A 14631-nucleotide genomic window follows, 5' to 3' on the forward strand; every position below is an offset into this window, starting at 1 on the left:
ATAATTATTATATTATCATTATATTATAATAGTCATGTTGATCTCTTGTTAATATGCATGAACGTTCAAAATCTTGTCGGGAGAAAATCTTGATTATCCTTTTCTATTGCGGCGACCGTTAAACAAAAGACGGTACGACGTGAACATCGGCACAAAACCATTTCAGTTTCGTTTACGACTCGCGACGCTTCGAGCGTATCGTGGCTTCAGTTTTGGATAATATTCACCTAAAACTAAGTCGTAATTACGGTGTTCTGGTAGGATATCGTGCAAAAACTGGTCTAATCAATCCTCGAGCAAATTCTGTGCGGCTGAAGAGTTAATTTTGTGTGCAAGATGACCGTACATATTCGCCAATTCGACGACGCGCAAAGTCCGTTAAACAAAAGATGACTACGACTCTCGATACGGTTTAAAGGTAAAGGCAGAATGATTTTCGTAGATAGTCGCCGTGTTAATACACACACATTATCTCCGTTTAAGTTGGACTAACATTCTAGAAGCATCAACCGTTTCGATATCGATTTTATCGAATGGCATTTGTCCAAACATTGCACGGCTTATTGGCGGAATCGCGGTGTGGAATAAAAAATTATCACCAATTGCTCTCTTTCATTCTCCTTAGCCTCTCTGCTCATGGTGATATTTTTTTTTCACCGTTTTTTTTTTTTAACAAATTTTAACAGTACTCGTGCATTTCTTTTCGAATTATAATCAATTTGCGAATTTAGGCTGGGCCTACACAAAATCGAGGGTACAAAATGTCAATGTCCGTTGTATGATTAAAGCGGTCCTTAATTGTAATGATGTGCATTTTATACAATTATTAATTTAGTAATGATGAAATATTTCAATAATAAAAGAAGAGAAAAACGAAAGGAAACAACAATAATAATTAAACTATCTTTTCATACATAGTAGACAAATTCTCGATGAGATATAATGTGAATATGTATTGCCCGGTAAACTAAACAAGATCGGTTTACAGCGTCGTAACGGGTTGGCGGGACTGCAGGTACATTCCTGCGTGCGAGATTTGGTTCGTTGAGATGTCTCGTGGTTTCGATTCAGCTAGATTCGCGTTTACCTGTTAATAACATTCGTATAAACGTGCGTAATTAGATTATAATTATTATATTATCATTATATTATAATAGTCATGTTGATCTCTTGTTAATATGCATGAACGTTCAAAATCTTGTCGGGAGAAAATCTTGATTATCCTTTTCTATTGCGGCGACCGTTAAACAAAAGACGGTACGACGTGAACATCGGCACAAAACCATTTCAGTTTCGTTTACGACTCGCGACGCTTCGAGCGTATCGTGGCTTCAGTTTTGGATAATATTCACCTAAAACTAAGTCGTAATTACGGTGTTCTGGTAGGATATCGTGCAAAAACTGGTCTAATCAATCCTCGAGCAAATTCTGTGCGGCTGAAGAGTTAATTTTGTGTGCAAGATGACCGTACATATTCGCCAATTCGACGACGTGCTAAGTCCGTTAAACACAAGATGACTACGACTCTCGATACGGTTTAAAGGTAAAGGCAGAATGATTTTCGTAGATAGTCGCCGTGTTAATACACACACATTATCTCCGTTTAACTTGGATTAACATTCTAGAAGCATCAACCGTTTCGATATCGATTTTATCGAATGTCATTTGTCCAGACATTGGACGACTTATTGGCGGAATCGCGGTGTGGAATAAAAAATTGACTGACGATCGAGTCGTGATATCGGTCGGGTAATCTGGCGGTTTGAATTGTTAGTTTTTCGTCATTGCGGTGGAAAAAGTGTAAAAAGTGAACGCGTGTGGCACAAATTTGACATTGCGATTCGGTGTGTCGCGGTATTTGCGGTACGTAGTTGTACGGATCCACACGATTCCCGTTCATTGTTTTCAATATTCAGTTAACCTCGGAGTTATAGCGTTCCCTCGCGAAAAACGCTTGGTTGGTACCTATTTACCCGGCTTCGGCAATTAGATTCGAAACAAGGTTTCCGCATAAAAAGTGTCAAGTGTGAAAGAATTTCTCTACGTGCGGCCCTAGTCGCGTCTCGAGTCGGAAATGATCGCGTGTGTTGTGTATTGTCAGTGTACTCTTGAGGATGTGGCAAGTGGATTCCCTCGCAAAGATTTTCTGCAGAAACCGAAGAAGAGCACGTGGATGCACAGATATAGTTGCGACGCTGCACGAGTGAGTCGCATGACTTTGAAATACATAACTATCTTTTTTTTCCTTTCTCAATGCTACCAAATTGCATAACGTTCAGGTTGATAAGAATTTCCTAAACGAGGAAAATGCCTCTATTTGCTGGGTCCGTGTTTACACGAGTTGCACCAAAGAGACTTACGTCACACCCTTCACACCGTTTTCACCGCCTCTGTAGCATTCAGTTTTCCGATTTGTCTATAGTTTCGGATTTACTGTTACCGATTTTACTTCTTTCATAGATTGCCAGTGTACCTTGCCACTTTGCAAGACGCTCACTAATATACAACTGTGTGCACGATTTTAAATTGATTTTCACCTACGACGGTTGACGCTTTACTTCTATACTTCCAAGTGGATAAATTAATGCAAAGAATTTCTCGAATAATCAAACGAAATGAGTTTACGGCGCGATGTTTATTTGTCGACGACTACACCTTGTTTATAAGAGGTATTACGGAACATCAGAAATTTCACAACGAAAAGATCATATCTAAAATTTAATTCGCGACTCTTCTAAGCAATAGTTGAATGAAAATTCTAGTGGTGATGTTCAGCTGCTTCCTTCCTTCTCATCTCTGCGTATGCAGCTTTGTTTCCTGGACTGTTAGCTATAAAAGAGGAACAAAATATATAGTCTTGAATAGGTACCGAGTCTATAGATACTGTCACAATCGTTTGTCACTGCTTTTCCTACTTTTCATGCAAAGAACTGTGCTGAGCAATGAAAAAAATTGTTTTGCTTACCGAGTTTGTGAATTTGGTAGATTATGGGTAGGCTGGCGACAACGCCATAATAGTAGAATCTGAATTGCCAACAGTACTTCCAATAGAACTTGTATGGAAATTGTGCAATCTTTGCCGAAATGGTATACGGGAACTTCATGGGACGAGACACTGGAGCAGGTGGTTCTCCAGACATATTTGCTAAACAACAGACCATGAAACAATAATTATCATCTCTATTCTTTTTTTCCCAATACCGGGTTACGAACAAAAATTACATCCCGTCAGAAACTAAGAGTTCTGTGTTTTCTTACGTCAACTTTTATATTCCCCTTAAAACTAGGCGCATGATCAGGTTTTATTTCCACCATCCACAAACACGGTTTAAATCATGATGATAAAATTTTGTCGATCTACGTGACTATCATCGGTAATTTCTAGATGAAATGTGAAAACAGGAGTCAACGGATTCCGGAAATATTTACGAAGTTGAATTATGTAATATTGCAACGATTTACGTTTGGCAGGAAATTAGCACTAGCCTTGCTAAATGGACGGTATTACTTTCGTGGGAATGAGAAATATTTAGTAAGAGGATAGAGTTACTACTAGCGTATAGAATAGGGACGGAACAGGGCAGAATGTAGATCAGACGAAGCGACTTTCGAACTTTCGATCCATCGAGTGACATTGCAGGCTGATAATTGTGCGAACCTTTACTTCACCGCGAATGAGACATAAATTCGTTGTGCGACGTGAGCCGAAGGTAACCGACTGCTCAGCATTCATGATTTTTGATCACAAAACTACCCATCGAAGAAATAATCTAAGCTTATGAGTGTATCATTACCGTTCCGTGGAAATACTTTCTGCAATGAACTTGTGACAAATCAACTCGGGTCCGTCTCTCGTGCACGATGGCCGACGACTGCGGCTGCGTCCACGAGGTTACGTAAGCTGACGATATCAATCGAGTGCCGACTATCGAGAGTAGTTGAGATCCTTCAGCGATAATCGGTGTCAAACGCAGCCAAACCGTCATCATTGATTTCAAATGAAAAATGTCAACGATGTCGACGGCTCCTGACGCGCGGTTGTGTTTGTCTTAACGAGACTGAGTTTCGGGCCCAATTTTCCGCACACATGGTGTATCGTTTATGCCAAAAAATGGCCGGAATGCTCGTGCAAATGCAGGAGGCATTCACGCAGGTTCAGTATTCCCGGAGAGTTCACCCGGAGTTCATGTCGAAGTTGAAAAAATTGTACCAAAAGGTGAGCCTAGTCCAGAATTATTTCTTCAGCCATCCGAGTGGTTCTGGCTCTGCTTTAAATGCAGTTTTGCCCATAAAAATTCTGCTGTAGTACGAACCCTCGAATGTGTCGCACGTCGATTTGTCATAACTCACGAAAATACTAATCCTTTGCAGATGAGTGAGAAAGACTTTACAAGGGCATTCATATCTTGTTTGTTAATTCCATTGGGCGAGGGAGAGCATCATCCTCGTATCGAGAACGTACTTATCTTTGCCGCAAAATTTGCAGTCAGCGTAGAATCGTTTAACCATGAGACCGAGGAAGAGGAACTTTGCCCTTTCATGAATTCGTTGTTTGAGTTTTTACTAGACAATCACGATGTCGGAGATGCAGCGCTGAGGTTCCGTATGTGCTACTTTATGAATATGCTCCTCAACTCTATGGGGGACAATGCGTTTATAGATGATTTGCTGTGCGATAGAATTACTACATGTATGACTGAGCGATTACTGGATAAAGTGCCCAAAATCAGGGCTCAGGCAATTTTAGCTCTTCATCGTCTTCAAGATCCGTCAGATGAACATTGCCCTGTGATTAAGGCATTCATATTTCACCTTAACAAAGATCCACAAGCCGAAGTTCGCCGAGCAGTCTTGCTCACAATGGGAAAAAACAAACAAACACTAGCAGCTGCGCTGCGAAGAACTCGTGATATTAACGATGGTGTCAGAAAACTGGCTTTTCAATTTTTAACCAAAATTACAGTTCGATCATTGACCATCGAACAAAGAGAAAAGTTGCTGAGCGACGGACTACGCGATAGATCTGAAAAGGTCAGCAAGTATGTTAAAATGCAATTGTTACCCACCTGGCTGGAACATTACGAGGGAGATTTCATCAAATTGCTCCGAGCATTAGACGCCGAGAATGCACTGGAAATTTCTATTCTAATGCTGGATGTTTTATTGAAGTAGGTTTATTTGATGACTGGGTGTGAAACTCTACTTAATTGCCTGTTCCAATGAAAAATATTATCGTATCATCCGGTTTTTCGTTTCCAGACTTACTCCAGTGCGCAACATCATTCAACATGTGCCTGTCGATCTTGACACAAAATTAATTCCATTTGAAAAATTAACAAGCGAAAGCGTAATTTATTGGCGGTGCGTGATTACACACCTGCAGCGTGAGGGCTGTCAAGATGAGATTGATAAAATATTGCCTGAACTTTCCAAATTTTGTGAGTACATCAGAGATTTCATGAATCTGATGAAACATGATCAGCGTGAAACTTGGGAACAGAACACGCTTCGTTTCATTCTTCTGCAGTTGTTTGAAATCACAAAAATTTGCGATCTACATGACGAGGTTGGCAGGGAAAACTTGAAGGAATTGATAGTAGATACACTAAAGTCAGATCATGATTCTGAAGCTCTTATCGATAGTATTGTTCAACAGTGTGTAGCTATTGTGCCAGATACCGAAAGTAGATTGAATTTATTGGCCAATGTGATAAGTGAACTGCGAATGCCATTGACAACCGAGGTTGTACCGTTAACCGAGGCTGAAAAACACGAGAAAGATATGAAGGTATCATTTTGTGAAAATTTGAGGATTCACATTTGTTGCGATCACTACTATAACCTCAAGTTGTATACTCATTGTTTCAGAAAGCAAAATTGAAAGTAGAGTTACTTCAAGTTCAAGAGTATCAGTATGTGGCGATCCAAAGTAAAAATTTTTTGCGGGCAGAGGAATTAAAAACCAAAATTGAATTTCTGAAAGCTGCCATTGAGGATCTTGGCACAGATCAGGTTGTGGAAGAGGTGCGGGAAGAATATGAAATGAAAAGTGACAAAAAAACACTGACAAAGTGCTTGCAAATCATGTTCTCCATGACGCAAAGCGTAAAGACATTGTGTCCGATGTTGAGAAGCCTTCTGATGGATATGGTTCTTCCCAATCTCGATGTAGGTTTATAGAAATGCTGTGAAGATATTTGAAAAACTTTTATTGCAATTTGGATAAACTAGATTTTTCATACTTCTAGCATTCAGTGTGCAGCGTCATAATCGGAGCACTGAAGGCAACTACAGTTTGTTGTCTCCTGGATGAGGATTTGGCCAAAAAATACATACCCGTTTTCTTCCTGCAATTTAGTGTCGAAAATGACGACATTTGGCTCGCCGCACTCAAGGGCATATTTGATTTATTGGTACTCTACGGTCTTGAGCGTCTGGGTATGGCTCCAGATCCAGAAACACCAGAAGACACTGGTCAAGCTAACAAAAGTAGGAGTAACAGGACTGTCAGACTGTATAGTCAGTCGGAAGATACAGATACATTGCTCAGTACTCCGCGACCTTCCCTGAATTGCGAAAATAGAAATATCATCAATATCCTCACAGGGTTATTGGATAATGCCGTAAGCTCAGCACCCGATCAATTTACCGTTCGAGCGAATTTCATGACACTTTTTATTCCTGCAACAATCTCGATATTTTGCTTTCTGCAGAACCGGGACCTACGGACAATTGCGGTTGAAGGTCTTTGCAAGCTTTTACTACACCGAAGAATCTCCAGTCCTTCTTTGGTCGCGCGACTCATTATTTTATGGCACAATCCTGTGACTGATAACGACTCTTATCTGCGCCAGTGTTTGAGTTATTTTTTCAACCATTTTGGCGCCGTTGTACCAGATAGCCAAGAAATGCTGGAACGCTCCTTTCTCGTGACGCTGAAAATGCTGGCCAATGCTCCAGACACCAGTCCGTTACACGAGATTGAACCTCTCAAGGTTGCGCAACTTATTTTGCACCTTACGAAAACTGAAGCTCAGGATCGTCTTCTAGGCTATTGCGCCCATAATAATTTGGCCCTTGCTATAATTGCCGAGGCTCTCAACTCTGACAGTTGTATAGATCCCAAACTACTTATTCGAAGCTTGAGGTATTTGCATATTCATTTGGAGGATGATTCTATGAGAAAATGCCTTCAAGAGTCTGTCAAAAGACTTTCAGAACAGGTTAATAAAAATTATCCTTATACAAGCAGATGTATTGATTATGGAGAATATTGGTATATTTCTTACTTTCAATCCTAATTACAGGTAGAACCTTCCGAAAAACGTATAACTAACACGTTGTCGCATTTCAAGCGCAATTTGGACAATCAAACCAAATTCGGAGCAGAAAATGGGCCAATAACAGAAGAAGAGCTAATGATCGAAGAAGAACCAATGATCGAAGAAGAGCTTGATGCGTGTTAGAAGTGACTTTTGCCTGCTCCCTCGTGCCTTGTTAAAGACGATGAATCGCGTTCTAATTCGATCAGTATATCAACATCTGCTGGATTTCCCTTCGTGAGAAGCTCGGGTTAGGTGATAATTGTACTGAATTCGTGATGGCATTTTTTTGGTATTCTAAACCATGATGAACGAAACACAAAAGTGGCTCAATTCATAATTTTTCTCATATTAAATATCATCACATTAATTTTTAATCATCACAACAATTTGTCATGTGTATCATATGTATTGTGAAATTTCTGGTGAATTTTTTTAAACACGGGTCGTACTCGCTAATCGCTATCTACCACGCGTGTTTTCCCGTTTTGATTGATCTCCGTTTTGCGGTAATTAATTTAAGTCAGAAATAATAAATCAATCGAAACAAATCAGTCGTATGGTTCGTGAAAAGTCTCGAGTTCATTTTTGTAGAGCTATAACGTAATAGAATTTCCGATTGACCGTAAATCTGCTCTGTTCTTTCTTTCATCGTTATATGCTATTTACTCGCTCGCTATGTGTCTTTATTCGGCAACGAAAGATTAGAAAAAAAGTCCATTGTCGCCACGACAGCAGAGTTTCGATTTCTCGCTGTCGGGCGGTTTTTTTCTTCACCTCCACCAAGTTGAAAACTTGAAAACCACTCGAGCTTTGTACCCTCCACTACGGATACGTGCATTTGGCACGCTTTCCGGCAGCTCAACGCCACTGGGTGGTTAGTGCAGCTGGCGGAATCGATATTCATCCGTAAAACCTTTCAAATAAACGAGGACATTAGGCAACGCGGATCCCTTTGCGATCCTCTCGCGATTCGAAGACAATCGACGCCAGTGGTACCTTCAACTTGATCGTTCAATTCTCAATTTTTATTTATGGTCCTAGTAGCCCCTCTCACCCTTCGTTTTTCACCGATTATTCAGAGTAAAATCCATCTGCTCCTTTTTCTTTTGCTCTATTCTCGTTTCAAGTCACTCTAGTGTAAATTTGTACGTAGTATTCGGATTCGATAAATTTCAGACGCTCTCCCGACTTTACATATATCTTTTATCTAGCAGTCACTTCCGGACTTACGCAAACTCCGTTCAAACCTATCAATCGCAATAGAATATTGGGTAGTAAAAGGTATCGCGAAACGCGGATGAAAGTTTGGGGGAAGGTTTAGAAATGACAAGACAAGAGTCGTTGTTCTTCGTCCGGACTGTTGCTGGCGTGGCTCGATTGGTATCGAGGTGAACCATTTTCTTCGCTTTTTTCATTGCCCCGTTGTTGTTTTATCGGTCCTGACATCGACGGTAAATTTCAAGTTTCGAGTGTCCGAAGCAGCACGCCTGATTGGCCAAATCGATTGTTACACTCGACTGATTATCCATCCCCTGTGACTGTGTTCTACCCAGGTTTCGATATACTCACCGAGTGGTGGTCCTCGGCGTCGTCGTCACACAGACGAAGATGCTGCCCACTGGGTAGATATATGCCTAATGGTTTATAGATCGAGTAATTATCCTCGGAAGGATGATCGTGCGAATACGCCGCGGCGTCGAGGCCCCAACGTTTATCCTACGACGGATTCGAGTCACCCCCGGTTCGTTCAAACTAGCTCGCAATTTGGCCCCTGCGATTGGTCCAATTTGCTTCTAAAAATTACACAATTTAGTTCTCAACACTCCATTTTACCTAATTTCAGAATAAACTCTCGTCCTTTTTCATTCAGCTGGCTGTTGCGGCCTCGGTGATAAATAATTGCGTGGGTTCAGCCGTTGTCCAAACCCATCGCCGGTACGCGTCTATCCCGATTCCTTGTGTCTCGACTTGCTGGCACCGTGGCTATTTCCTTATTTATAGTCGATAACTTTCTGTATTGTATCCGATACAATCAACGGTATAAATATTTGCTCTATCGAATTGCCGCATCTTTGGGGAAGATCGCAGTGTCAGCGAGTGCAAAAACAGGAAGAATCCCGCCGATAATTCTCAAGAACACTAAATTTGATAGGCAATGCTTTTCATTTAACGCATGCCCGCGAAGGAATCTTTGTACTATATTTTTTTGCGGTGGATTGATGGATGGAGGAGCTTTCATATCGTCCCACCCCGCGGTCACTCTGACGGGGATGCGTTGTCGTTATTACTTCATTTTATCCCCCACGGCGACCTATTGCTTTTGTTTATGCATCCAATATTTGTCGGAAAACTTTCAACGGATCTCTGATACAACCGTTAGCCAGAGACGTCGATCGTTCGTTTCTCTCTCATTGATTAGACAGGATCTTTTTCAAGTAAGAGGTAGCAAGAGTTGAAACTGCAATGGAGAAATACCGACATGCAGCAGTCAGCGCGTTCATTCAATCGTACATTGTGCAATTTGGGGACAGGCAAACGGGCTATTTCTACCTAGGGTCATACGATGGCGCAGAAGTCGGAGTCGAGTGTAACACCGTGTTTTTTTTTTTTTCAAGAAGTGCATGTGGGGCTAAAATAAAATGATTACGGTTCATTTTTGATTTCACTCATACGAATTAATTGTAAGAACAACGATTGATAAACAAAATTATTCGGTGTTGATTTATTGCTCGTTACTTCGCGAGGGCGATAATGACGTCCACGCTCGAAATGAACAATTTCCCATTCACCCAACATGCGTGAAAATAGGACTTATTTCATGCAGGTGTTGATAAAAGTCCGATAATTACAATCCGTCAGCCTAAAAAGTCAAATCCCTGTCTTGAGTTATTTGGTAAGATGGCATTTAACGAGGGGCACTAGAGAAAGATAGATAGATAATTCTCATAGGTTCGTTTATTTATTTTATTTTTATCGTAAAATTATTACCCACTGCATTATTTTATTTGTTCGATGGTAATTAGTAGGAAATTAACGTCGTTCGATTTGTTGAAATTTTGAACCCTTTCGATAGATACATAGGAACGACCAGAAAAAGAAACGTGTGGATATAGGAAGACCATACTATACATTCTGCCCGGGAAATTAATGACATTGATAACATTTTTTTATCAGGATAAAATATGAATATGTATATCTTATTAGCACTTCCCGCATTACTCTTGTTACGTATTTTTAATTGCCTGAGGTCAATGACAACTTGTCCGGTGTGTGTGTTTATATGCCTGTGTATTCAGGCCGGTTGGTCATCGTGGACGGACTCGCTCGACCGAGTTCAAAAGCTGCTCGTTAATTTCTGAAAATGACGAATCACTCACTCGACGTGACACACAAGTGTCGTTAGTTGCTCATCGTCCCACAGGATTTCTTTTACTTTTTCTTCTTTTTGTGTTCATCTCGCATCGGTTCAACTCCCGCACGAGCGGCTCTGAGAAGTATATATATATGTATATACCTGTAAAGCTCGCGTTGGGTATTACCGGGGAATTCTTGCCTAGATTAGATTTATTTCAACACCTGTCCGCATGTTTCACTTTTACCTTTCATCGTCGATGCATGCATTCGTACGTACCCACGTGCTCGAGAACGAGGATATACGTTTAACTGGTCCTCTATTATCGGATACGCGGGTAATGCTTTATACTTCGAATATCCTCCGGCTAGGTGTGTATACGTATCCTTTGAACGAGGTTTACTAGGATCCGTGGGCGTACAGTGATACGCGGCGGCATTGTCTCGGCACGGGCGTATCCTTGCAATGAGTATAGCTCCCGTAGGAATATCGAAAGGGAGAAAGAAAGAGAATAAGAGAGAGGCGAGGCGATGCGAAGCGGAACTGCTGGCAGGGCAGGGAGGTAAGGAGAATAAGAAGGACACTGTAGATCTCGAGTGACACAAAGGGTCGGGAGCAGTGGGCTAGAGTAGGCGAGAGTAGGCGAGAGTAGTAGGCGAGAATAGGCGAGAGGAGACAAACCCTCGAGCAGTCACTGCCCCAGTCTTTGAAAGGCGAACCCATCCTCGGCGCAGTTATACCTATGCATACAGCTACGTGGGCGCACACGCACGCGCTTTTATGCCCGTGCATGTATTCTGACCTTCTTCGTCGCCTTGAGTCGCGGGACTGAGGACTGAGGACTCGCCGCGCCGCGTACTCTGCACGAAAGATAAACAGAGAACCGGCATTTGTGCTCCTTAAGTACATACGTAAATACGCGCAAGTACACAAAGAGTTAGGTCCGACCTCGAGAGGAGAGTGCCATGCATTGGGTGGAATTGAATCGTTCAAATAAACTCTGTGTAACTTGTGTATAAGTTGCATCCGCGAAAGACCGTTTCTTTGTATAATCTACTGTTTCATGCTTCATCGCGCAAAGCCGGCATTACGCACGAATACGCACAGTCAGATCTTACACTGTAAATTACGCGGATCGCGTTCCTTCTTCTAGTCACGTGCGGATGCGTGGAAATATCTGCTGCGGCTATCGTCGGACTTTGGTAGCGGTGGATGGTATCAATCCTGTTGTATTCTCTGCTGCTGCTGATTGCGGGATACGTGGTAGGTCTTCTACGAGAGAGATTCGTCGAAGGGATGTTTCCTTACTCGTTAAAGCTGGCTGAGTTAACAAAACGCGCAGGTTTGGGGGTGGGAAATTTTATTTCGCTCTTGGCGTTTGTCGTTTGAGAGGGAACGAATTGAGGGATTGTCTTCGTGCAACGAATTGGCGTAGATTATACGTCGCGACGACTCCCAAGGAGACGCGGGGTAGGTACTCTGCCCGGCTGGCCATTGTTCCAGCAAACAATTACCACCTAGGCTCTAACCGGGGCGTGCGAGAAGATCCATGGAAGCTTTGAATTAGGTCGAAGGCTCGAGCTGGCATTGTTTCCTCAAGGGCCGGCTACACTTCCACGCCGCATACTGTCACTGTATGCACCCTAGCTGTAAAATTTTTTTTCCACTCCGAACCACAGCTGTAAACGTTTAGTTGCCGTTATCACATCCGCCATTCATCGATTGACATTTATACTCGTGCAGCTATCATTTGTATTTGTCGTGTATTCGCCAGCTGCACTCTCTGCACGTAAAATCGACCTTGTGAAATTTGCCAACTTTGCTGCAAGCTTTGCGGGTTTCAAGTCGTTTCGTTGTTCCGTATCCTCTTCGATGGAATCGCAGCTGAGTGGTTCGCTCGAAAACGGACTCGCCGCCGGTATAGACCTGACGGCGGTGGCAACCGCAAGAAGCTACCGGTTCGGGGTAAAACCTTTTTGCGGTTTCCTGCAGCGGCCTCTCGGCGGGATAATACTCGCGTGTGTGCCAACCCGCAGGGATTTTCTATGTCCCTTGTAAACTCCGTTGGCCCACGCGTTCGCTTAGCTATAAGTGTTGAATACACAAATGTAATATCTACACTTGTACAAGCATCGTCCATTATGTCACCCCTGATATTACACGTGACGTTATCAATCGCGAGAGAAATCCTAAAGGATATGTTTCATGCGAAATAAGAATCGTATACATGGTCCGTTATTCTTACAGCTCGTCGGCTCTGACGTGTTTTGCGATTATTAGAGCGCGAGAGGGCAACAACGAGAAACGGTAACGGGTGAAGACCGGGAAGACCGCAGAGACGTTCATAGGTTACGCGGTCCGTATCGGGGAGAGCTGTGAAAAAGGTTAATTGTAAGTCGTAGGTGCGTCACATTATATTATATTAGGTGGGTTTGTTGTGCTGTCGGAGTGTGCGCAGCGTGGCTTGTGCGGTACGTTGTCCAATTTTTATATAGTATACAGTTTATTCGTTTCGCCGTAGTTTTTATCTTTTCGGACAATTAGGCAAAGTTGAAACGTTCGCAGAAACTGACTGCATGGACGTAGAAGCGCGCTTTGTGTGCGGCCGCCCCTCGCTCCTCACCGCCCCGGTTCGAACTTTGCATTTCCAGGCTCTCCTAGCGGTCTTGATCTTGCATAATTTGCAAACATCGTGTGCCCCTGAGGAGAACTTGCTTTCTACAATGAGGAGCCCTTCCGCGAGCAGCGGTGTTGCTCCGTGGCTAGCTGAATTCCACGCGCGCCCCTCCTGCTGTTGTAAGCACCGGCCCTTCGCGAAAGAGATTCCTTTCAAAGGGATTCCGAACAGTTCTCGACAATGTCTGACGCGGGTTCCGGCCGACTTCTAACCTGCGCGATGCTACTCGTCGACGTCCTCTAATGCCGTTCCACAACCCATGCACCGCGGCAGCGTCGCGTTTCAGTCCACAACAGTTCGCTTCACTCCTCTATCCGAATATCCGTACGTCTCGAACTGCAGACATCATTCTAATGCTGTATTAAATGATAAATTTCTTTCGGAACGGAAACTTTTTATGCATTGAAAGTATAATTTGCCTTCGCGTGACAGGGATGATTTTTATTTTTTTTTACGTATACCTGTAATAATTTCGACAGACTGATAACCACGCTCGCGGCTATTTTATATACTGGTTCACCTTGCACGAGAGATGAAACTTGAAGCGGCGAAGAAAGAAGGAAATTTCTTTGAAAATTCGAACCTGCTTGTGATTTGAATAATTTTCCTCATCTTCCGCGCCAAATTGTCAGTGGCCACGTAGTCCCTCTCTCGAACTTTTCCTCCTCGCGCAGTTGACAATGGAGAGGAATATCTATATGTGCAAACGGAATTTCAAATAACCTCAACGGGAATGAAGCGTAAATTACGGTGATAGCTAGGTACGTAGGTACATGCATGTACGTATAGATATCGGTATGCATACGTGCGGGATGTATTTTTATCCGGGCAAAGTCCCAACCGCGCCGTGAGATCTGCGGCATCACCTCGCTGCGTATATTTGAGTGACGTGCACATAATAAGAGGCTATAAAGCAGCAGTAGGAGCACAATGGTGTTTAGACCGAATCCCCGATGGTAGGATATATACATTATAGGTAGTTGGTTGGTATAATACATCGCGGAATATCCATATGTGTACTCGCATATCGCGGAACGTCGATCATCGATTTGAATTAGGAAGCCCGACGTGTTGGCCATCGCACGATGTACGTCTACGTATATGTATGTATGTAAATACATTACAGGTAGGTACGACGTCGTCGTTCGTCTGCAAGTGTGCGTGACGGCGGGCACCGCACGTGGGCCGCAGAGGGCTGTTGGCTGCATACATTGTACTCGTACATAGAAATTTATAGACGTCGTTCTGCTAAACGCGAATGTCTATAAGCTATATCG

At 42.7% G+C, this 14631-nt stretch overlaps 2 protein-coding genes across 2 annotated transcripts; one reads left to right on the forward strand and one right to left on the reverse strand.

Moving 5' to 3' along the window:
* Nucleotides 1-2616: 2616 nt before the first annotated feature.
* LOC107216909 lies at nucleotides 2617-3922 on the reverse strand. Its single transcript, XM_015654244.2, has 3 exons — nucleotides 3795-3922; nucleotides 2966-3145; nucleotides 2617-2829 (listed from the first exon to the last, which is right to left on the reverse strand). The coding sequence occupies exons 2-3, from the start codon at nucleotides 3138-3140 to the stop codon at nucleotides 2759-2761; spliced, it is 246 nt and encodes an 81-aa protein (XP_015509730.1). The 5' UTR covers nucleotides 3141-3145; nucleotides 3795-3922; the 3' UTR covers nucleotides 2617-2758.
* Nucleotides 3923-3987: 65 nt separating this feature from the next.
* Nucleotides 3988-7952, forward strand: LOC107216908 (condensin complex subunit 3). The gene is made up of 7 exons (XM_015654243.2): nucleotides 3988-4216; nucleotides 4372-5168; nucleotides 5260-5788; nucleotides 5869-6168; nucleotides 6249-6623; nucleotides 6714-7223; nucleotides 7308-7952. The coding sequence occupies exons 1-7, from the start codon at nucleotides 4088-4090 to the stop codon at nucleotides 7464-7466; spliced, it is 2799 nt and encodes a 932-aa protein (XP_015509729.2). The 5' UTR covers nucleotides 3988-4087; the 3' UTR covers nucleotides 7467-7952.
* The last annotated feature ends 6679 nt before the right edge of the window (nucleotides 7953-14631 follow it).

The sequence above is a fragment of the Neodiprion lecontei genome, chromosome 7, assembly GCF_021901455.1.
Source record: "Neodiprion lecontei isolate iyNeoLeco1 chromosome 7, iyNeoLeco1.1, whole genome shotgun sequence".
Taxonomy (NCBI): Eukaryota; Metazoa; Arthropoda; class Insecta; order Hymenoptera; family Diprionidae; genus Neodiprion; species Neodiprion lecontei.